This window comes from Taudactylus pleione, unplaced genomic scaffold (assembly GCF_031769625.1).
Source record: "Taudactylus pleione unplaced genomic scaffold, aTauple2 ptg000013l, whole genome shotgun sequence".
Lineage (NCBI taxonomy): Eukaryota > Metazoa > Chordata > Amphibia > Anura > Myobatrachidae > Taudactylus > Taudactylus pleione.
The window spans coordinates 1,830,605-1,854,133 of record NW_028284416.1 but is presented as its reverse complement, the minus strand read 5'-3'; the positions used below and the strand labels follow the sequence as shown (position 1 = coordinate 1,854,133).

General features: G+C 46.9%; 1 protein-coding gene across 12 annotated transcripts in view; it reads left to right on the top strand.

Moving 5' to 3' along the window:
* GRIN1 (glutamate ionotropic receptor NMDA type subunit 1) overlaps positions 1–23,529 on the top strand; it is an 81,486-nt gene that overhangs the window by 44,474 nt on the left and 13,483 nt on the right. For 11 of the 12 annotated variants that reach the window (XR_015878217.1, XR_015878218.1, XM_088469824.1 and 8 more), the window contains 10 exons: positions 7–142; positions 5,508–5,635; positions 8,506–8,670; positions 10,819–10,937; positions 11,506–11,618; positions 12,328–12,476; positions 13,816–13,973; positions 16,508–16,669; positions 19,820–19,929; positions 21,805–21,950. Coding sequence is in view for 10 of the 12 variants with exons in the window: in XM_088469824.1 (XP_088325950.1) it covers positions 7–142; positions 5,508–5,635; positions 8,506–8,670; positions 10,819–10,937; positions 11,506–11,618; positions 12,328–12,476; positions 13,816–13,973; positions 16,508–16,669; positions 19,820–19,929; positions 21,805–21,950 (1,386 nt within the window). In the remaining 2 variants the exon portion in view is untranslated. Of the gene's footprint in view, positions 1–6; positions 143–5,507; positions 5,636–8,505; positions 8,671–10,818; positions 10,938–11,505; positions 11,619–12,327; positions 12,477–13,815; positions 13,974–16,507; positions 16,670–19,819; positions 19,930–21,804; positions 21,986–23,529 lie in introns of all 12 variants that reach the window. The other variant, XM_088469829.1, reaches the window with a different exon arrangement.

Sequence of the window (23,529 nt, the reverse complement as noted above, 5' to 3'; positions counted from 1 at the left end):
CCACAGATAGTTACCATTCACCAGGAACCGTTCGTGTATGTGAAGTCAGCGCTGCCGGACGGCTCCTGTATAGAGGAGTTCGCCATTACCGGGGACCCAATAAAAAAGGTTCCCTGCTCAGGGCCCAACGATACCATCCCAGGTGAGCAGGGGTTGTGCTGATGACATACAGAATAAATACTGTGCATTACATCCGTACATTTCTGCTAGCTAAGCAGATGTGCCCTCACTTGTCTCTGCTACAGTCGTAACAAACAGCCCCTCTTGGCGTGCTTGGTCCCGTGACGCTCTGCTAGTGCCGGGCACCCTTTTTGCGTCTTTTTTTGCCAACTAGGATGCACCAGTAGACTGTGCTGATTAATCTGTGTGCGAATTATACCCCTTTCACCCTGTGCCGGCCCGGTACGCTGCGCCTTGCTATCGCGTACCCGTATGGCACGCCTCCAAGTAACGTCAGGCTGGGGGTAAAGCTCCGTCACTGGCTGGGCTTCCCCCAGCCCTTCCCCCAGCCCTCTCCCGTCTGTGAATGGATGCTGCGCGCTCGCTATTTGCGAGCACTCGCTCTGAATCAGGGCGGACCGGTTTTATTTTTACCCCGACCTCCAGGCCGCTCGCATAGCTGTAGGTGACCACCCACAGCTTGTGCGACGGCCTGGCGATGGTCGCGATTATCGTGACCATCAGGCTTGCGACGAGACCCTTGTGGTAGGGTCTCGTCCACCGCAAGCCCCAGTGAACTTCCTGCTCTAATAGAGCAGGAAGATCACTACTGAAATCACATGTGATGTCAGTAGGGCCACCCACAAATGGCAGGCGTTCCTTCGGGAACGCCTATGTTTGTGCAGCCACCCCCCCGACCCGCCTACAAAACGGGGCGAGCTGTCGATCAACATCGATAGCCGCCCCGTCTTATAGCGAGCCCCGGAGCGAGTGATTTCTCACTCGCTCCGGGGCTCGCGCACGCGCAGTGCGTGCGCACTGCCTGACCATCGACCCGCTTGCGAGCGCTATGCGCTCACGAGCGGGTCTAAATCAGGCCCACAGTCTGAGTCGCACACAGATATACAAGTCTCACATATCAAACTAATCAGCACAGTCTCCTGGTGCATCCTAGTTGTACCACATTGCGATTTAGATGCAGTTTCGGAAAAAAATAGATGCCGACGCTAGTAGAGATACACGGTACCTGGTGGCTCACCCACGCCAGGCATATAGCGCTGCATGGCATATTGAGGCTAGATGAACAAGAACACATCTGTACTTTTTATAAGAGCCATTCATGAACTGCAGATAGTGATGACTTGCAGGGTATGTGTATGTGCTGAAGTGCGACAACCTGCCCACTTATGCTCTTCAAGGTGCCCAATTCACGCCTGATTTAGACGCAGCTGGGAAACATCCACCATTTGCAGAAATATTGGCATTGAGTTCTGCTCAGAATCAGGTGCTTAGGCTTAATTGATCATGACAGCGAGTGGACATGGGCGTGTGTTTATTACCTGCGCCACCTTTTGCGTTCTTGAAGATTTTCTCACTTTGGCCTAAGTGCCCATAGAAATACACAACTGCAGCTGGATGGTGCAAACTGTGTACCATTAGGGTTATAGACAAGGGCGAAACATGGCCTTGGCAGGACCCATAGCATAATGTGAGGGATGACCTCAGTTCCCCGAAGCAGGTCAGTGCGGACAAGCCCCAAGCAACAATCTCATACCACAAAAGTATATTTCGTATTGCCCTTCGGAGCGGAATGAGGAGTCTAATGCATGCTCACACAGTATGTAAGGTCCCATGTCTGCACAGGCCCCCTCAGCTAGTGCCGGGATTTACAGCCTTGCAGAGGCCACCTCCCTGTGCTACCTCTTGTTTCATCATCTAGTTATTATAATATTACTTTTTATGTATGTTTGTCTATTGTCACTGTCAGGAAATAAAAATAATATTTTTTATATTACTGGTAGAACACATGTATTTGACATGACAATACGGACAGAGGAACACCAGAAACAACATAGCAAACTTAAAGGAGTTTAGAAAAAATACATTTGTCCACAGTTAGATGACCCTCTGCAATTTTGGGAAAAACGCAGACCCTCCAACATGACCCCTTCCACCCGGTACAAAATGCTCTGCTCCTGGATTCCTCTCTTGATTGATGATTGCAGCCACCTGTGCTGAAACACCTGTCTCATCTATTACCTAGCTCAACACAGGTGTCTGCAGATTAGGTGGGAGGTCCAGGAGCAGAGCATTACGTACCGCGTGGAACGGGTCATATTGGAGGATAGGAGAACGTCCATACGTGTTTTTTAAGTTTGGGGCAGATAAAAACACAGAAGATTATATGGCGGGTGTGTGAAGTAAATCGGACGCACAATACTTGAAAGAAACGAGCTTGGCAAAGATGCGTATATCATAATTACCTCTATCAGGGGTATTCAATTTGGAGCGAAAAGCCTGTGCTGGACTGTTCGCTCCGCATCGCTGATTTTCCAGCGTTAAAGTATCGGGCGCTTTTTAATTGACTATCCCTGTATTCAATTAAAAAGCTACGAAAACGAAATAGGATCGGCAAAAAAAAACGGGATTTACCTGGAATAAATTGTAGGACCCCCCTAAAGCTGTCAAGACATGGGGGATCACTATGGGTACCCCCGTTTTTAGCCTGCAAATGAAAGTCGGGGTTTTAAATACCCGCGGCAGGTGTTTTTTTTCCGACATTGAAGAAGTGATGCAGAAGAGCACTTAGGTTATTTTTTTCGTCTTTTTTAAGTGGCCCCATCAAATTTGGGGTACACGAAAATGGGTACTAGCATATTTTTATGTCCCTAAAGTAATTTTTTAAAAATTCTGCAAAAATGCACCTGCCGCTAATAATCTATTCTAGAAAACACCTGCCGCTAATAATCTATTCTAGAAAACACCTGCCGCTAATAATCTATTCTAGAATACACCTGCCGCTAATAGCCTATTCTAGAATACACCTGCCGCTAATAGCCTATTCTAGAATACACCTGCTGCTAATAGCCTATTCTAGAAAACACCTGCCGCTAATAGCCTATTCTAGAATACACCTGCCGCTAATAATCTATTCTAGAACACACCTGCCGCTAATAGCATATTCTAGAATACACCTGCCGCTAATAGCCTATTCTAGAAAACACCTGCCGCTAATAGCCTATTCTAGAATACACCTGCTGCTAATAGCCTATTCTAGAAAACACCTGCCGCTAATAGCCTATTCTAGAACACACCTGCCGCTAATAATCTATTCTAGAATACACCTGCCGCTAATAATCAATTCTAGAAAACACCTGCCGCTAATAATCTATTCTAGAACACACCTGCCACTAATAGCCTATTCTAGAAAACACCTGCCGCTAATAATCTATTCTAGAACACACCTGCCACTAATAGCCTATTCTAGAATACACCTGCTGCTAATAGCCTATTCTAGAAAACACCTGCCGCTAATAGCCTATTCTAGAATACACCTGCCGCTAATAATCTATTCTAGAACACACCTGCCGCTAATAGCATATTCTAGAATACACCTGCCGCTAATAGCCTATTCTAGAAAACACCTGCCGCTAATAGCCTATTCTAGAATACACCTGCCGCTAATAGCCTATTCTAGAATACACCTGCCGCTAATAGCCTATTCTAGAATACACCTGCCGCTAATAGCCTATTCTAGAAAACACCTGCCGCTAATAGCCTATTCTAGAATACACCTGCCGCTAATAGCCTATTCTAGAAAACACCTGCCGCTAATAGCCTATTCTAGAACACACCTGCCGCTAATAATCTATTCTAGAATACACCTGCCGCTAATAATCTATTCTAGAATACACCTGCTGCTAATAGCCTATTCTAGAAAACACCTGCCGCTAATAGCCTATTCTAGAACACACCTGCCGCTAATAATCTATTCTAGAATACACCTGCCGCTAATAATCAATTCTAGAAAACATCTGCCGCTAATAGCCTATTCTAGAAAACACCTGCAGCTAATAGCCTATTCTAGAAAACACCTGCCGCTAATAGCCTATTCTAGAATACACCTGCCGCTAATAGCCTATTCTAGAAAACACCTGCCGCTAATAGCCTATTCTAGAATACACCTGCCGCTAATAGCCTATTCTAGAATACACCTGCCGCTAATAGCCTATTCTAGAATACACCTGCCGCTAATAGCCTATTCTAGAAAACACCTGCCGCTAATAGCCTATTCTAGAATACACCTGCCGCTAATAGCCTATTCTAGAAAACACCTGCCGCTAATAGCCTATTCTAGAAAACACCTGCCGCTAATAATCTATTCTAGAATACACCTGCCGCTAATAATCTATTCTAGAAAACACCTGCCGCTAATAGCCTATTCTAGAAAACACCTGCCGCTAATAGCCTATTCTAGAAAACACCTGCCGCTAATAGCCTATTCTAGAAAACACCTGCCGCTAATAGCCTATTCTAGAAAACACCTGCCGCTAATAGCCTATTCTAGAAAACACCTGCCGCTAATAGCCTATTCTAGAAAACACCTGCCACATACTTGCAGAATAGCCCTGAACCTATTTCACTATTTTTAAACACTTTTTTCCATTTTTTTTTTTCACCCCAATTTTAAATAATTTTTTGGGGGTGTCCCTAATTTTTTATTTTTTATTCTTTTTGACACAGTTTATTTTGAAATGACATTTCCAGGGGTGCAGGCTATTTTTTTAAGCCTGCACCCCTAAACCCCAATTCTGCACTTTTTTTCCCCACCTATTCAGTGGTGAAAAGTTATCTCCGTTTTTTTTCAAAGTCTTTTCGAATTTGCGAAAAGTCTTTGAAATTTGAATACGAGGATAATTGAAATCGGCGAAAATGACGTCATCGGAGATAATTTATCACCAATTGCGAAATTTTCGCTCCAAATTAAACACCCCTGTATGTGTAGCAGTACGCATTGCGAGATCTGCCTGGTTTGCTACACAGCGATTGGTACACCTCCATGCAGGCGTATTTTAGCGTACGTGCAAGATTGCATATCCCGCATTGAATTTATCCTTCGTGAAAATGCCCCTTTCACGCCTCAGCTGCGCTTCTGTAGCTGTCATTATAGATGCGAATGAAACGCGTATTATTCTGTATCGCTTTTGCTGGCGTGCGCCCATTTTCAGCACATGCGCATTCATGCAAGATGCGCTCAGCAAACAGGCGTACGTTCAACTTTGCATCAGCCCCCTGAGGAACTTCTGATGTTAGAATCCCAGACCCAACCTTTTGCAATACAATTATACCTTATTGCTCTATCTTCTCCGTAGCAAATCTACAGTAGATTGTAAGCTCAGCAGGGCAGTGGGATGGTGACCGGGTCACACAGTACACCCCCGTGCCCGCTCTCCTCAGCGCAGGCACACAAGGCAATCCAGAATTATCCAGAATTAGATCGCAGGGGCTTCATTAAGTTGGGCGCTGCTGCGTTCCATTGTTACATCACCCTCTCTCCGTGTTATCAGGTCGCCCCACTGTACCCCAGTGCTGCTATGGTTTCTGCATTGACCTGTTACTGAAACTTGCCAAGGAGATGAGTTTCAACTATGAGTTCCACCTGGTGGCTGATGGGAAATTTGGCACTCAGGAGCGGGTAAGTAGTTCCGTTATATGACTGTGGCCTGTTGTGTATTATAGGGTTAAATTTTCTCAATAGCGTGTTATACAATATTGCTCATCTGCCTAACATAGCCAGACGGTGTAATGGTTAGCGTTACTGCCTCACAGCACTGAGGTCGTGGGTTCGATTCCCACCACGGCCCTATCTGTGTGGAGTTTGTATATTCTCCCTGTGCTTGCGTGGGTTTCCTCCGGGTACTCCGGTTTCCTCCCACACTCCAAAAATATACTGGTAGGTTAATTGGCTCCAAAACCTAAAAAAAAATTAACCCTAGGGTGTATGTGTGTGAGCATGTGATAGGGAACATAGATTGTAAGCTCCACTGGGGCAGGGACTGATGTGAAAGGCCAACTATTCTCTGTAAAGCGCTGCAGAATATGTGTGCGCTATATAAATAACTGGTAATAATAATAATAATAAAGATGCCATCTAAGGTAGCAACTGATTGTCACTCATCTCATCCCATATACAAACTACCATAAAGTTTGTACAAAGGGCCTGATTCAGACCCGTTCGCTAGGCTGCGTTCGAATGCAGCCGTCAGCAGCCAAAGTATGCAAATCCCGCCATCGCTAGTAAGACATTAGCAAGCCCACTATGTCTCGCCGTGCGATCGCGGTATGTATATAGATGCCCACCAGCCTGTCACAAGACGCCCACTTTCCCTTAGTAACACACGTCATCTTCAGGGAGTGTATGAAACAATCGGTAACATCGAGTAACATCGGACCCATACGCAGTACTTGTGGCTGACCCTACCCTACCGAAAGCACCGCGAGTGCCGCTGTGTGTAATTCAGCCATGTGACGTGTATGCTGACGCTGCGTCTTAATTATGCACGCCCCTGAAACAGCGTTCAGACGCACAGACACGCCTGCGTTTGCACCACCACACGCCCGTCACCATCAACCACCCCCTGTCACCACCCACCCACAAACGGCACGTCCTGTCACTCATGCTTGCGGAGCTTCTGTGCACTGGGTGCGAACGCTTCTCGATCGCATGGACTAGTTTACACACGCGCTCTGCGTCTTGTACACATGAGCAGATTGCAAACACCGGCAGGCCGTGTGCGTATGTGCGAACGCAGCGTTGCAAATGGGTCTGAATCAGGCCCATAGCTCCCAACTTTTCTGTGGATGGGTTAGGGATACAGCTATGAATCACTGAAAGGGATATGACTGCATCATATTAAGGGCGTGACAGCGTCACATTATTAATGCGCTATGTCCCCTTCATTTTCCCTAAATACACCATCGCCCACACGTGGTCGACATACATTAAACCCTGTTATCACTTCTGAGCTGTGGTGGGCTTATAATCACCTCCCAGCATTACAGCAGTCGGGACCATTGGACAGTTCTTTAGAATCGGGACTGTTCCGCCTAACTAGGGACGGTTCGGAAGTATTAATAAGACTTTGATAGTCAATTATTGTACTTTTTAAGCCTTTTTGCACCTACCAACGAAGTCAGCACCACTCATTTGCACATTTGCCGTTACAAAAACTGGCATTTCAAAATTTAATTCCCTCCATTTTTCCAAAATCTGTCCCTCGGGCAGCAGATACAGGGGTCTATTTACTAAGCAGTGTTAGGAGACAGAGTGAAAAGTGATGATAGTGATAAGGAGCCAGCCAATCAGCTCCCAACTGTTATTTTTCAAACACAGCCTGTGAGATGACAGTTGGGAGCTGATTGGCTGGCACCTTATCACTTTCTTATCACTTTTCACTCTGTCTCCTAACACTGTTTAGTAAATAGACCCCTCAGTCACAGATGACCTGGTCAAGGGATTCGGCCTAACAACTATAATGTGTGGCCTGTCTGGAACCCACATCTGCCTGAACTATAAGAGCAGAATTATTATAGCTTGCGGGCCAACCCCTTCTGTCGTCATCTTGAGGAAGATGTACTAATGCCTGCAGAGCAGGCTTGCCTACCCTCCCGATTTGGTTGGGAGCCTCCCGAATATCGGGTGCCGCTCCCGACCCCCCGGAAGGGCAGGCAAGCCTCCCGGCTGCCGCCTACCCCCCCAGACTACTAGTAAAAAACCCCGCTGCCAGGGGGCCCGATGACGCGATTCGCGCTGAATCGCGTCATCGAAGCTCCGCCCCCTGCTTTACAATGCCTTTTTTCCGGCATTGTGGAGAGGGGGCGGGGCCACGATGACGCGATCGGGCGGTCACGCCCCCAGCCCCACCCCCAAAACGGCATCACAGTCCGGCCACGCCCCCCACAAAATGCAGGCATTCAGCTCCCTCCTGGAAGGAGGGAGCTGAATGTCGGCAAGTATGCTGGAGAGAGATAAACTGTCCTTTTTTCACAAAACAACCTGTAAAATGACAGTTAGGAACTGATTGGTCGGTACTTTATTTCCATACACTTTAATCTCTACAAGGCTTAGTACATCTCCCCCTTGTGTCTAATATTGCATATGGTTACAGGTTGGTTGGATGAGTGGACGTTGCAAAAACATTTAATGCATGGTGTATCCTATACATATGCACCATATATATATATCTACATGTACACAGCAGGGATCTGAACTAACGGCCGTACAGCCATTGCATTTGCATTCTATGTGGTGGGTCCGTCTTTAAATGACTGTTCCCCTTGTCTCATCCACTTGTCAGATGATAGACAGCTGCCACTGGATTAATCTGGGATAATAATAATGGAGGACTTCACTTTAGGCTCTGCTCTGCCATCCGCACAGATGCTTCCAGTGTTATAAACTTGCACATATATAATCATCTTAGCTAAATCTGATAAAAGCGTCTCTATAGGAGCCGCGCTCCGCCTCTGAGACACGGATAAACTGTGCCCGCCGTGTAATTCCAGGTTAATAACAGTAACAAGAAAGAGTGGAACGGGATGATGGGCGAGCTGCTCAGCGGACAGGCGGACATGATCGTCGCTCCCTTGACCATCAACAATGAGCGAGCGCAGTACATCGAGTTCTCCAAACCGTTCAAATATCAGGGGCTCACCATCCTTGTGAAAAAGGTGCGTGTGTGTCAGGGTACGCTGGCGATTGTAGTTGCACACAACAGTCACAGGTTGCCTAACCCTGCTCTAAGGTGTCAACATCTGTTATAAATTGGTATTGGCTGATGGGAGTTGTAGTCCCAAAACAGCTTTGACCATGGGGTCTATTTATTAAAGTTTGTCATCGTCTCTTTGACTCGACAACCTATCGAATACCACCCTCACTAGCACCGTACGCTTGCCCCGCATCAACGCTTTCCGCGCCAATCACTTGTTTAAACCAGTGGTTGACAGGCTTTCTAGAGCCTGTCACTAGCACTAGCAGAACTTGTACCGAGCTTTCTAGAGCCTGTCACTAGCACTAGCAGAACTTGTTCCGAGCTTTCTAGAGCCTGTCACTAGCACTAGCAGAACTTGTACGGAGCATTCTAGAGCCTGTCACTAGCACTAGCAGAACTTGTACCAAGCTTTCTAGAACCTGTGACTAGCACTAGCAGAACTTGTACCGAGCTTTCTAGAGCCTCTCACTAGCACTAGCAGAACTTGTACCGAGCTTTCTAGAGCCTCTCACTAGCACTAGCAGAACTTGTACCAAGCTTTCTAGAGCCTGTCACTAGCACTAGCAGAACTTGTACCGAGCTTTCTAGAGCCTGTGACTAGCACTAGTAGAACTTGTACCAAGCTTTCTAGAGCCTGTCACTAGCACTAGCAGAACTTGTACCGAGCTTTCTAGAGCCTCTCACTAGCACTAGCAGAACTTGTACTGAGCTTTCTAGAGCCTCTCACTAGCACTAGCAGAACTTGTACCAAGCTTTCTAGAGCCTGTCACTAGCACTAGCAGAACTTGTACCAAGCTTTCTAGGGCCTGTCACTAGCACTAGCAGAACTTGTACAGAGCTCTCTAGAGCCTGAGACTAGCACTAGCAGAACTTGTACCAAGCTTTCTAGGGCCTGTCACTAGCACTAGCAGAACTTGTACCGAGCTTTCTAGAGCCTGACTAGCACTAGCAGAACTTGTACCGAGCTTTCTAGGGCCTGTCACTAGCACTAGCAGAACTTGTACAGAGCTCTCTAGAGCCTGAGACTAGCACTAGCAGAACTTGTACCAAGCTTTCTAGGGCCTGTCACTAGCATTAGCAGAACTTGTACGGAGCTTTCTAGAGCCTGACTAGCACTAGCAGAACTTGTACCGAGCTTTCTAGGGCCTGTCACTAGCACTAGCAGAACTTGTACCGAGCTTTCTAGGGCCTGTCACTAGCACTAGCAGAACTTGTACAGAGCTCTCTAGAGCCTGTCACTAGCAGAACTTGTACAGAGCTTTCTAGGGCCTGTCACTAGCACTAGCAGAACTTGTACAGAGCTCTCTAGAGCCTGTCACTAGCACTAGCAGAACTTGTACCGAGCTCTCTAGAGCCTGTCACTAGCACTAGCAGAACTTGTACGGAGCTTTCTAGAGCCTGTCACTAGCACTAGCAGAACTTGTACGGAGCTTTCTAGAACCTGTGACTAGCACTAGCAGAACTTGTACCGAGCTTTCTAGGGCCTGTCACTAGCACTAGCAGAAATTGTACAGAGCTTTCTAGGGCCTGTCACTAGCACTATCAGAACTTGTACAGAGCTCTCTAGAGCCTGTCACTAGCACTAGCAGAACTTGTACCGAGCTTTCTAGAGCCTGTCACTAGCACTAGCAGAACTTGTACGGAGCTTTCTAGAACCTGTCACTAGCACTAGCAGAACTTGTACGGAGCTTTCTAGAACCTGTGACTAGCACTAGCAGAACTTGTACCGAGCTTTCTAGGGCCTGTCACTAGCACTAGCAGAACTTGTTCCGAGCTTTCTAGGGCCTGTCACTAGCACCAGCAGAACTTGTACTGAGCTTTCTGGGGCCTATCACTAATACTATCAAAGCTTGTGCAGAGCTTTTGGGGGCTTGTTACTCGCACTAGCAGAATTTGTGCAGGGCGTTATGCTGCCTACCACTGTTTTATTGGAAGCAGGTCTCGGAGGCTGTCTGAGGCTCAGCATCGCAGTTTGGAATTATGGGTTGCCCAGACTAGACCATGAATAATCACAGGCTCCCTAGTCCATTTGGCATTCACCAGGATTGCATATGTAGCAGACGTGTGATGGTGATAAACACGCAGCCTGTTGTATCCCTCCCTGCAGGAAATACCCAGGAGTACGCTGGACTCATTCATGCAGCCTTTTCAGAGCACCCTGTGGCTGCTGGTGGGGCTCTCTGTCCACGTTGTGGCTGTCATGTTGTATCTGCTGGATCGTTTCAGGTCAGTTTTCTGCATAATTTAATTCTCTTTTTTATCCTCCTAAGATGCATTGCCCTGGAACGGTGGCAAAAACAGAGATTGCTGCTTCCAATGATATATGCACGACATACACTGATTGCAAGTTTAGCCAACACTGGACTGGCCATGAACACCGCATTTTATTAAATTACAGCAATTCTAGCTACAGCTTGGGGAACAGTGATCCCTATCAGCATATGTTACAGTTATGGACTCTATGCTGGGTTTGAAGTGGGGTCATTAGTATATTTCAAAGGTCCTCAAACTACTGACCCACTGAGAGGTCTATGTATGACAGCTTGGAGAGAAATAAAGTTGGTGGATATAAAGTACCAACCAATCAGCTCCTAACTGTCACTTTACAGGCTGTGTTTGAAAAATGACATTTAGGAGCTGAGTGGTTGGTACTTTATCTCCACCTACTTTATCTCTCTCCAAGGGTTAGTACATAGGACCCATAATTTCTATATACATGGATGTTGATTTTTTTTATGATCGTCAAAAATTTGCTCTGCGTCTAACGCTTTATACGACGTCTCTCTCTTTCCAGTCCATTCGGTCGTTTTAAAGTAAACACAGAGGAGGAAGAGGAGGATGCTCTCACACTGTCCTCTGCCATGTGGTTCTCCTGGGGTGTCTTGCTGAACTCTGGCATAGGAGAAGGTATGTTCAGTCTGCGTCCTGTCTGCTTAACATGCCTAGAAACATTCCAAGATCCTAGTATCTTTTGGACCCAGAACCTCCATTTAGTCCATGTGATGAACCAGGCTGGAAGGATGGGACACTGGTCCGCTGGGTCCATCTGAGCAGTTGTCATTCTCCAATATAAAAGCTCTCATCAAAGTAGGGGAGAGGGGTTCAGATCCTGGTGTTATCATGGGAGACAGGACAAGTGCACTGATTGGCACATGTTGGGGCAGGTTAATGGACTAAGGTAAGGTAGCTGCAATCTCTATAATCTATAATCTCTGCTCCAATAAATTCTAACTTGCCACACGGTAATTGTCTTCAGAGAAGGCATCAGAGAAGTGGAATCACCGAACTAATACAGTAAAGAGACAACGCGTTTCTCCAAGTTTGCTTTTTATTGTATTCCCCCCATTCACTTTTAATGACTACAGCAGTATAAGAAACATTATTTAGACTCCTAGGTGGACATGAAGTTATTTCCCAATTGTGTTGTCAAATCACAAAGCTAATAAACTCATACCTCGGCCCATGGGTCATATAAATGCTCAAATAACCATGTTAACATACATTGTCAGCTGCTCTCTCCAAGTGCCGTTCTTTCATAAATATGACTGGTCTTGGGGTTCGGCAATATAACCCACCTATTAGTCTTTATAACAATAATGTTTGTGTTTTCCCACAGGGGCACCAAGGAGTTTCTCCGCTCGGATCCTTGGCATGGTGTGGGCAGGATTTGCTATGATCATTGTAGCTTCCTACACTGCCAACCTGGCTGCCTTCCTGGTGCTGGACAGGCCAGAGGAGAGGATAACAGGGATAAATGACCCCCGGGTTAGTACATGGGTCACTGGTTTTTACTAATTACTTTCAGTTTCAACTGCAACTTACAGTCTGCAAGGACACATAGCCCAGGACAACTTAGCACGGCATTGGTTATCCAGTAATAAAAAAAACCCAGAGAAATATCAAGAGGTGGAAACTGAACACAGCCACTAGGAGTCAATAGAAACTGAGCAGAGTCACTAGGAGTCAGTGGAAACTGAACAGAGCCATTAGGAGTCAGTGGAACCTGAGCAGAGCCACTAGGAGTCAGTGGAAACTGAACAGAGCCATTAGGAGGCATTGGAACCTGAGCAGAGCCACTAGGAGTCAGTGGAACCTGAGCAGAGCCACTAGGAGTCAGTGGAACCTGAGCAGATCCACTAAGAGTCAGTGAAACCTGAGCAGAGCCACTAGGAGTCAGTGGAACCAGAACAGAGCCACTAGGAGTCACTGGAAACTGAGCAGAGCACTAGGAGTCAGTGGAACCTGAGCAGAGCCACTAGGAGTCAGTGGAACCTGAGCAGAGCACTAGGAGTCAGTGGAACCTGAGCAGAGCACTAGGAGTCAGTGGAAACTGAACAGAGCATTTAGGCATATCTCCTCAGTTCAGATCACTTGGGAGATGACTGTAAATTACTATTCTGAACAAACAGTTTAACATATCGTTGTGTACGCCTGCGTGGCATTTGTCTTTTAAATAAATGTATACAAAGATGTTAGGTCTGTACATGAAGAAGAATGACCGTAGCACTGCCTGAAACAGAATATAAACAGGTGTAGCTACAGTATATACTCACATAACAGATACAAGATAACACAATCAGACTTCTCACCAGATAACATCTATACATTACTGTCACTCTCATTGCTGCTTAGCAGAATCTCTCATTGACCAGCTGTGATACTATATAGGTAACATAATGTAAGGAAATATTATATTTATGTCTATTTTCTCTTTATCGCCACAAAAAATTAGATCTATGGATGAAATGGATATCAGTAATTTCAGTTTATCTGGGTGCTCCATCCTGATTTTCTGATCCACAAAAGGACGGGGCTTATCAGTAGTGGGCGTGGCCTCTCCCAAGTGTGGGTGTAGTTTGGTAGCATCAGGAATATAGCGTGCTTGGCTGGGCGGAGCTAAGCGCGGTTTGTGAGGACTGTGCGCTTTTTGTCTTCCTAGGGTGTATGCAGCCATTTTGTGAGCTGAGCAAATGTTCAAAAGGGATTACAGCTTGCTATGATCTATAGAGACTAGAGGAATGAGGCCCTCAGTACAGTCACTGGCTTCCATTGAACATGCTATAGACTGCATCAGACCGACTCAGCTGCCATTTTTTATTTGCAGCTGCGGAATCCCAGCGACAAGTTTATTTACGCCACCGTCAAGCAGAGCTCCGTGGATATTTACTTCAGGAGACAGGTGGAACTCAGCACGATGTATCGGCATATGGAGAAACATAACTATGAGAGCGCCGCAGAAGCCATACAAGCGGTGCGGGACAAGTGAGTAGAATTATCCAAACACATTGGGGGGGGGGGGGGGGAGACATTTTTTCTTCAAAAAGTTTCTGTATCCCATAGCAACATTGAAGTTCTAGCACCTATTTCCCTAGCACGGTTTAGAAAATGAAAGCAATGATCTGATTGGTTGCTGTGTGTTACCTAAGCGCCAGTTTACCAATAAGTCCCTCAGCGATTGTTATTCTCCAGCCCAGTAAATAATCACAGCGTCACTGACAAGTGGACGCAATTCCAGTGTTCACTGTGACATCAGAGACCGTACACGACGGAGAAACCGTATCTGTCATTGGGCTGGTGCAAGTGTCGATGGTGGCATCTAAGGATGGACCAATCACTATTTCATCGTCTATGGACGCCGATAGTGGGCGCCTCAGCCCTTGCACGGATGTACACAAGGGAAGGGATTTGTAGCGCCATTTGCAAATGGTCACGAATGGGCGACCACCACCCATTTCTGCGTCCACCTCTAGCGGGTGGTACTGCTCAGCGTACTGTCTTTATATAGTAACCATGGGCATTTTACGGGAGATGGGGGCCTGTGTGCAGTTGGCCCCCAACACCGAGCCAGTGGGGCCCCTATACCTGTTCCTGGCAGTGCTATCCGGTGATTCTAAAAGATGGCACATCTGCAGAAAATATCAAAGGCTGTAGCAGAGTGCCGGGTTCATTGCTAGCTCCCATCTTTGCTTAGATATCCCTGGAAAGATGGCTCTGCCAGATGTACATATAGGGGGGAAGGGCACTGCATGGGCACAGTAACTTATCAGTCCTGGGTGAGGGTGTACTGTACTGTATGCCATAACTCCCCCCTGATATATGGCACACAACGCACCCATTATTGATACGTCACTGATAGTAACTGTGAGAGTGCCCAATAGCTGTCACCAGCATCGGCTCATAAAGGGGCACAGCCTCAGGAGCACTGCGCAATTGTGGCGCCAGGGGATGGTGGGTCAGCCATGGCGCATGCTGTAGGGAGACTTAACTAAGAAATCTATAGGCACAGGGTAGGACTGGTCCACAGGAGTACAGGGGAAACCCCCAGTGGGCCCCAATGCCTGAGGGCCCACCCCCTTCTCTAGAGATCAGGTTCCAGACTGTGCACTTGAATTATACATTATACATATGTTACATTATACTGCACAGGACTATGTTGCATTTTCTACAATGCATTGCTGGTATTAATCTGGTACATTATCATGCATGCACTAACAGTATATATATATTTCTTTAATGCACCATGCACTCTCTAATGATTAACCAAGCCTCTGTGGAGGCTGGCCACACCCCCTCTGGAGGATGGCCACACCCCTAAGTATGGGCCCCTATCACTGCATTTTCCCTGTGGGCCCCTTCACGCCCCAGTCCGACACTGTATAGGCATGAACCTCTCTTACACAGAGCATTGTCAGCATCGTTGCCTGCTCTCCCAAAATGTCTAGGAGACTCCCGCACTCACAAAAGAGTAGAGCAGCCTCCTGGATTGGCAGTCTCCAACAGCGATGTGGGCTAGGGATGGCCATCGACCATCAATGATTCATAATCATCGATGGTTTATGGCCAATGTTGAATGTTTTTACCATCGCAGATGGTTTGCCTCCATCGATGGTACAGCATAACTGAATGTTTTTTTTTTAACATGGTGCTGGGACACGGAACATTAGGCCTGATTCAGTCGATATTTGGCCACTGCGCATGCGCACGCCGGAGCTGGCTCCGATGTGCGCATGTGCGAGACCCGGCTAGCGATGGACGCTCCGTTGCTCCGGGTCTCGCACCAAAAGGGGGCGGCTGTCGATTTTGATTGACAGCTCGCACCGTTTTGGAGGCGTGGCGGGGGGTGGCTTCACAAATGGAGGCGTTCCCAAGCGAACGCCTGCCGTTTGTGGGCGGCCCCACTGACATCACTATTGGAGCCGGAAGCTCTATGGGGCTAGCGGCCACGAGACCCTACCACAAGGGTCTCGTCGCAAGCCCCGATGGTCGTGATGGTCTTGACCATCGTGACCATCATCCTGGCCGCTCACAATAGCTGTGGGTGGTCACCCACACCTAAGCCAGCGGCCAGGAGGCAGCACAAAAAAAAACGCCCTGATTCAGAGCGAGCGCTCTTTCAGAGCGTCCGGCTCTGAATCAGGCCCATAGCTCCTCCCTCAGTACCCATGAAACCCCGCCCCCAGGGTCTGATTAGCCTACAGGCCAGTCAGTCAAAGGATAGGGATGGCCATCGCGTTGGTGAAACCATTGATGGTCAGCCATTGCATAGTTAGTAACCATTGATGGCCACTTACTATATCGGCAATGATAACCATTGATGGTCATACCACCGATGACACAATTTAGTCACGTCATTGTGGCCACGCCCTCCACTTCCATATGCTGCAAATCACAGCATGAAGCAGAGGTGCGGGGGGGAGGGCAGTTTGTGATGATGTTATTACCTCTCCACACCCCCTGCACTTAATCACGCAGTTACACATTACTGTAAATGTCTCTCTGTGTCTCCCTTTCCTCAGTAAACTCCATGCATTTATCTGGGATTCCGCCGTTCTGGAATTCGAGGCCTCTCAGAAGTGCGATCTCGTTACCACTGGGGAGCTGTTCTTCCGCTCCGGCTTTGGGATCGGCATGAGAAAGGACAGTCCGTGGAAGCAGAACGTGTCTCTGAACATTCTCAAGTGCGTTGAAGATTTAATTTATTTTTACCACAGGGATATCTCTGACTTGGCTTCACCTTTGCGATATATATTGCCGCAGTGGGGGTGGCCTGTCTGAACTCTGATCATTGTAGATGGCATGTATTCAGAGCTCTGTCATATCATCAAAGGCACCAGAAGCTTTCTGATGAAACAGAAATGATCTCTTTGCAATGTATGTCACAGGAACAAACACAGGGGGTCATTCAGACCCACTCGCAAGCGGCAGTACGCTCGCAAGTGGGTCGATGTTCCCCACTGCGCATGCGCACGACGGAGGGAGCTCCACCGTGCGCATGCGCGAGACCCGGACTGCGACAGCCAAGCTGTCGCTCTGGGTCTCGCACCAAAGGGGGCGTGCTGTCGATTGTGACTGACAGCACGCCCCCTTTGGTGGGCGTGCCGGGGGCGTGCCTGCCAGATGGAGGCGTTCCCATGGGAACGCCTACCGTCTGAAGCCGGCCCCACTGACATCACTAGTGATGTCAGTGGGAGTGATTTTGGCTCTGATAGAGCCAAAATCACTCCAGGGCTTGTGGCTGGGAGACCCTACCGCAGGGTCTCCGTCGCAAGTCCGATGGTGGCGATGGTCAAGACCATCGCGACCATCTTTTTGGATGCTCGTATATGCTGTGGATGGTGACCCACAGCTATACGAGCGTCCAGGAGGACGCTCCATTTTAATGGTGGAGGGCCCTGATTCAGAGCGAGCGCTCTGGTCAGAGCGTCCGGCTCTGAATCAGGCCCTCTGTATGCAGATAAATCAGTAGTAAATGTGGCTGCTATATGTCAGTGAGTTACCGCGCAGCCAGATCTGTGGTTTTAGTATTGCTGTGTGTGACACTTAGGTCCTGGTAGCTTTGAGCAACTGCTCCAGAGGTCTGATATCATACATCTCCATTTTAAAACTAGATAGTGAAACAAGCGGGGTCCTCCATCAGCACAGAGAAATGATTTCAATCAAATCTGCAGTGTAAAATGATGGTCAGACCACCAACTTGTGTTATAGCTAAAGACGGCAGTAAATCCAGTGACTTTGTGGGAGATGTATCAAACCCTGGAGAGGGATAACAACCAGTTCTAACTGTCATTTTTCAAACACTCGACCTGACTGGTATGCAGTCGGGATGCCGACAGTCTAAATGCCGACCGTCGGCATCCCGACTGTCTAATCCCGGCAAGGGTCGAAAATCCTGACGCCTGTCATTTTACCTATGCTGGGAGCCCAACGCCCGGCATCCCAATCGAAGGTAAGCCAGGCACCGGGCGCGGTCAGCCGCAGTGGGGGAGCAATAGGTTAGGGGCTCCCATGGGTGACTCAGGGTTAGACAACCCCCTGAGAGGGTTAGGCTAGGGTAAAGGGGAGTTAGGGTTAGGCACCCCCGGGAGGAGGTTACGGTTAGGCATCCCCCCTCCTGGAAGGATTAGGTCTAGGCAGCGAGAAGGGGGGGTTAAGTTTAGGCACTAGGGTTAGGCACTTGGGGGAGAGGTTAGGGTTAGGCACCCCTAAAGGAGGGTTAGAGTTAGGGGGGGTTAGGTTAGTTAGTAATTACCTTTAGCGCATTCGGAAACTTCACTGGTACCGGTCTTCCGGCGTCGGGATTTGAACCGCCGGACATGCGTCCAATCCCGCCTGATTCAGTACTGATTGCAATAGCGATTCCGCACGCAGTCTCACTGCGATTATATGCTAATCCTCTGCGATCGCTATGCCATCGCAGCCCAACATAGGGACGCCCCCTTACCTTACACACATCCGTAATACTAAGCAAGACTGAGTAACCATCGGTAACATGGAGTACCATCGCCGCCTCACGCACACTTGCACAAGGTCTGACCTTACTCAGGAATTGCTTACCTCGTCGCATGCAGTGAGTACACAAGCTGCGTATGGCGTCACAGTGACTAATTATGCACACGCCTGCGTTTCGCCGATCACCCCCTCATCTCCACCCCCAAATGCTACTTCCTGTCGACAGGTCTGTATAGTCACTGCAATCGCAGTCCCGATGGCAGTGGAGTCTTCTCGCACATGCGCACTGCGATGCATACACATGCACAGAGTACAACAATCGGCCAATTGCGTACGTAGTCGCAGTTTCGATCGCTGATCGGTTGGTCCTTTATCGCAGGGCAGTAACCAGGGGTGTGCGACGGATGTGGCCACACAGATCGCAGGGCACTGTGGGCGGCACTATCGCCACCCCACGGGCCTTGCTTCTGGCCTGGAATGGCAGCCTATAACCAGTATCGCTGCAGCAGTGTTGCCTATCACTTCCATTGGATGCTACCGGCTGGCACCCTGCCATAATTACAGCTGCTCAGGGTGGCTTGAAGATGCTCTGGGCACTGCAGTAGTACAGGGTGCCGACGGCCCCGCCCCTTCTGCGTGACATCATGTGCAGAAGGGGGAGGGGCCAGCACAGGGCGCTCAGAGGAATCTATTTACTAAGCAGTGTTAGGAGACAGAGTGAAAAGTGATAAGGTGCCAGCCAATCAGCTCCCAACTGCCATCTCACAGGCTGTGTTTGAAAACTGACAGTTGGGAGCTGATTGGCTGGTTTTATCCCAATCACTTATCACAATCACTTATCACTTTTCACTCTGTTTCCTAACACTGCTTAGTAAATAGACCCCAGAGCCTTGGTTGCGACTCAGCTTTATCTCTCTCCACTTAAACTCTCCAAGATTTGATCTCATCTCCCCCCATATTTGTTCACGGGGCACGCAACATTTTTACATTTTCCTGTTTTATAAAAGGATTTGGAAAACACTTTATGGGGGGGGATTCAATTACTGGCAATGTGTCACCGAGCATCTCTGCAATACATTGACCAGCTATTGTACCCCCCCTCCCCTAGACATCGCAAGTTTTCTTGTTCACCCCTATGGGGTACACTTAAAAAGTTGTAATGTTGCTGGTCACCATGCGCCATTCCAGAACGGGACACCATTTCCGTCCCGCCAAATTGCTTATTGTAGTCACTTCACACAGCAGGCGTTTGTTTTCTGTCCTGGCGTTTGTGTCGTGTAGCGGACGGTAAGGGAGAACAATATATTGCTCAAGTGACAAATCTCTGCCAGTTGAAAGCCACAGTCATGTCCTCAATACATATTTATTTGTGTATGTAGATCCCATGAGAACGGATTTATGGAAGATCTTGATAAAACATGGGTCCGATATCAGGAATGCGATTCCCGCAGCAACGCCCCAGCTACACTCACTTTTGAGAACATGGCAGGTAGGTGCCGCTGGCTGAAGTTGTGCGCTGGAATGTGTGAGCCACGTTGCGGACCGCTAAAACGTTCTCACCGTAGGACACTTGCCGTACATCTGGGCTGTACAAGTGGCCTAAAATATCCTCCCCGATTCATCCGTACTACACCCACGTCAGCACAGACCGTGCCCCCTTCCACCCCAGAAAATCAAGACCATCCATCCAATCTGCTATTATGGCTCCTGCTCGATATAGCAATCGTCTTTTTTTTCCATTTAAAAAAAAATATATATATATATATTACACAGAAGAGGTAACAAACAACAATATTTTTATGTCATTTTAACCTAAAGGCATTAACTTTATTTTATTTGCTTAATTTTACCTAGAACAGGAGACAGAATATCCGCTATTAGTTGTACCGGCCTCAGTATTAACGGTTCTGTGACGTTATGTCACACTTCCAGCCTCTGGTCATCTTCTCATCGACCTCATACCCATGCGCAAAGTTATACCATACCCAATCTGGCCATTAGGCCGTGCCAGCAGGTTTTTGTATTGTAAGGAGACTCTATGAGAAGATGAGATGTTCATGATACAGAGACAAAAAGAATGGCTGTCCACTGAAAGGTAAGCTGTGCAAGCAGGCTTAGTAACAACGTCAGAGGGAACGTTTCCAATATGCATCACATTATTATACACTAGCGACCCGCCCCGGCTTTGCGCAGAAGCAATTTAGAATTTACGGCGATGGTCTTTTTTAACCAAGGTCTTTTAAGATCGCCTTATAGACGATATAGTCATTTTTCCTCCTGACATTAACTCGAAAAGATTTAGTTTTGACATGACACGCAAAAGGCCACGTAAAGTTGTCTCTACTTAAGTCAACTCAAGCCACATTAAGTGTCGCCCTTGTGCTTTATTGCCATGCCAAAGCAGACTCTTACCGGGAATTGGACTCGTTTGAAATGAAAGAATCTTTTTTAAACATAATTAAATATGAACGTCAAAAAAAGGGGAGAAACTGCAATTTTGTATCTGTAAACATCAACTTTTCTGGAGAAACCGGATAACACATATCAATCTCTACATGGTATAAAATAAAGGCCATCGATGTGATATATCTATAGCGTTTAGGCAGCATTTGCCAAAAAAGCACTTGGATGCCCAGTTTTACATTGCCATGTTTCACTAAAACCGTCACTGCTCTGCTCCCTTTTGTCATACAGTAATGTTTCATACATCTAAATCTTCCTCCACAAATGCTCTATAGAGTAGTGAAAACAGCATAAAAATCAGGGTCTCATTCAGATCCCGCTCGCAAGCGGGTCAATGTTTGGCTGTGCGCACGCGCAGCGGCCGCACTGCGCGTACGCAAGCCCCGGAGCGAGAGAGATATTCTCTCTCTCCGTGGCTCGCTACAAAAGGGGCGGCTGTCGATGTTGATTGAAAGCTTGCCCTGTTTTGTAGGCGTGGCAGGGGGGTGGCCATCGATGTGATATATCTTTAGCGGTTTAGGCAGCGTAAGCCAAGAAAGCACTTGGATGCCCATTTTTACATTGCCATGTTTCACTAAAACCGTCACTGCTCTGCTCCCTTTTGTCATACAGTACTGTTTCATACACCTAAATCTTCCTCCACAAATGCTCTATAGAATAGTGAAAACAGCATCAAAATCAGTCCAGTGGTTCTTGAGATTAGTCCTAGCAAACAGACAGAAACCTCCCAGGGACTTTATTTCATCATATGTATACTTAAATGGCTCGAGCACCATCAAGAGACAATATTATTCCAATTTTTTTTTCCAGCTTGGGCTGACCGAATCCCCCTCTGTCAATCAATTTATGGTTTAAAAACGCTGATAATCTGTTTTGCTTATCCGATGCCTTCTGTTACTAGGTGTCTTCATGCTGGTCGCTGGCGGTATTGTTGCCGGAATCTTCCTGATATTTATTGAAATTGCGTACAAGCGGCACAAAGACGCCAGGAGAAAGCAGATGCAGCTAGCCTTTGCCGCCGTAAATGTGTGGAGGAAAAATCTGCAGGTATGACAAAACGTTTTAGAGAACTTAAACAACAGGTGCGTTCCTGCTTCTCTGTCAGAGAGCAGATTCTATACCATCATTGCGTCTTTGTCGTGTGGAATTGACATCAGACCCCCCTCATTTCACTGTAATCCTTGGGTGTAACCATGTACCAATGTCTTGGTTTTGTCGTACGTCGTCAGTGTCATGACCAAGTCACTGTCAGGAGATGGCTGATAATTGACCTTCCTTACATTGAACGGGTCATTTATGTATCTCATTACATTGTTTGTTTTTGGAAAGAAAAAAAAAACATTTGTCGTCCACTGTCTGGAGACTAAAATTGCAGTGTTGAGAGTTATTTGCTGCGTTCAAACACAGGTGAAGCACACAAAATGGCTGACTTCCCTGTATGCCTTGCAGTGCTTCAATGATGTCACTAGTTTCTTGTGAATGAATAGGCCGCCTTTCCATGGGTAATGTTATAGCACCTAAAATGGCTTCCTCCATTGAGTGTCTCACACAGTGCTTCCATGATGTCACTTGTTTCTAGTGAACATTTATTTAGCTCCTAAAATGGCTTCCTTCTTTGTGTGACTCACAGAGTACTTCCTTGATGTCACTAATTTATAGCCTTTAGGATTTGTTTTAGCCCCAAAATGGCTGCCTCCATTCTGTGGCACTGGGCACACTTTAAATAAACTTCCTTTTGATGCTATGGCCGTACAGCTGAGTAGTAGGTTTACCAAGTAAAACACACACACGTTTGTTATTTGCACAGAATTTCTTCATTTTGTAATGGTTTGCAAATATTGTGCATTAAATATAAAATATATAGAGGGTATACCATGTGTACTAACATAATATTTTTTTTTTCAATAAAACACAGATAACTGTATTTAATAAAAAGCCACATAATATAAAATATGTAGGAACACAAGTAACAATGTATGTTATCATTAATGCATAACATCAGCTGTCAGTGCCCAATTCCTGTAATGCCCAATGCCAAAATTCACTTAAAAGATCTCAAAATATTTAGAATTTTTCTAGGCCTTGAAGTGAATGAAGTGCAAAAAAATTACTATACGTAATAAACAGAACCCCTCCCCTCTGCCTTGAACCCTACTAATTCACTACTTCCCAAATTCCTTCTCTATAGCTTTGAAAATCTTAACCACTGTGAGATAATTGAGGTTTATATTGGGTATGAATAAGAGCCAGGAGAGGTGAAACAATTGCTTCGACCTGATGTACACAACCTGTGTGTTCAGATCCAAACAGGGGTCCTAAAATCTATTTTGGAGGTCCCCTTATAGACAAGTAATACATTTGGTAAATTCATATTTTGGCATCCCTGATCAATAGAGCACTGACCCTTAGGGTCCCTCAACCGTGAAATAGAATTAACGGTATGGCAACCAGCATCCATTATATTCAATTGCAATCTTAGTCGGTGGCTTTTTTTAGTGCCCCCATGTCTAGCATATAATGGAAGAAGCCATTATCTTTTGTCTATTATTCAATGACCTAACTGAGGCACATGATGGCGGCCATTTTGTGGTCTGAACCAATATTCACAAAGGCCAAACATCAGTCA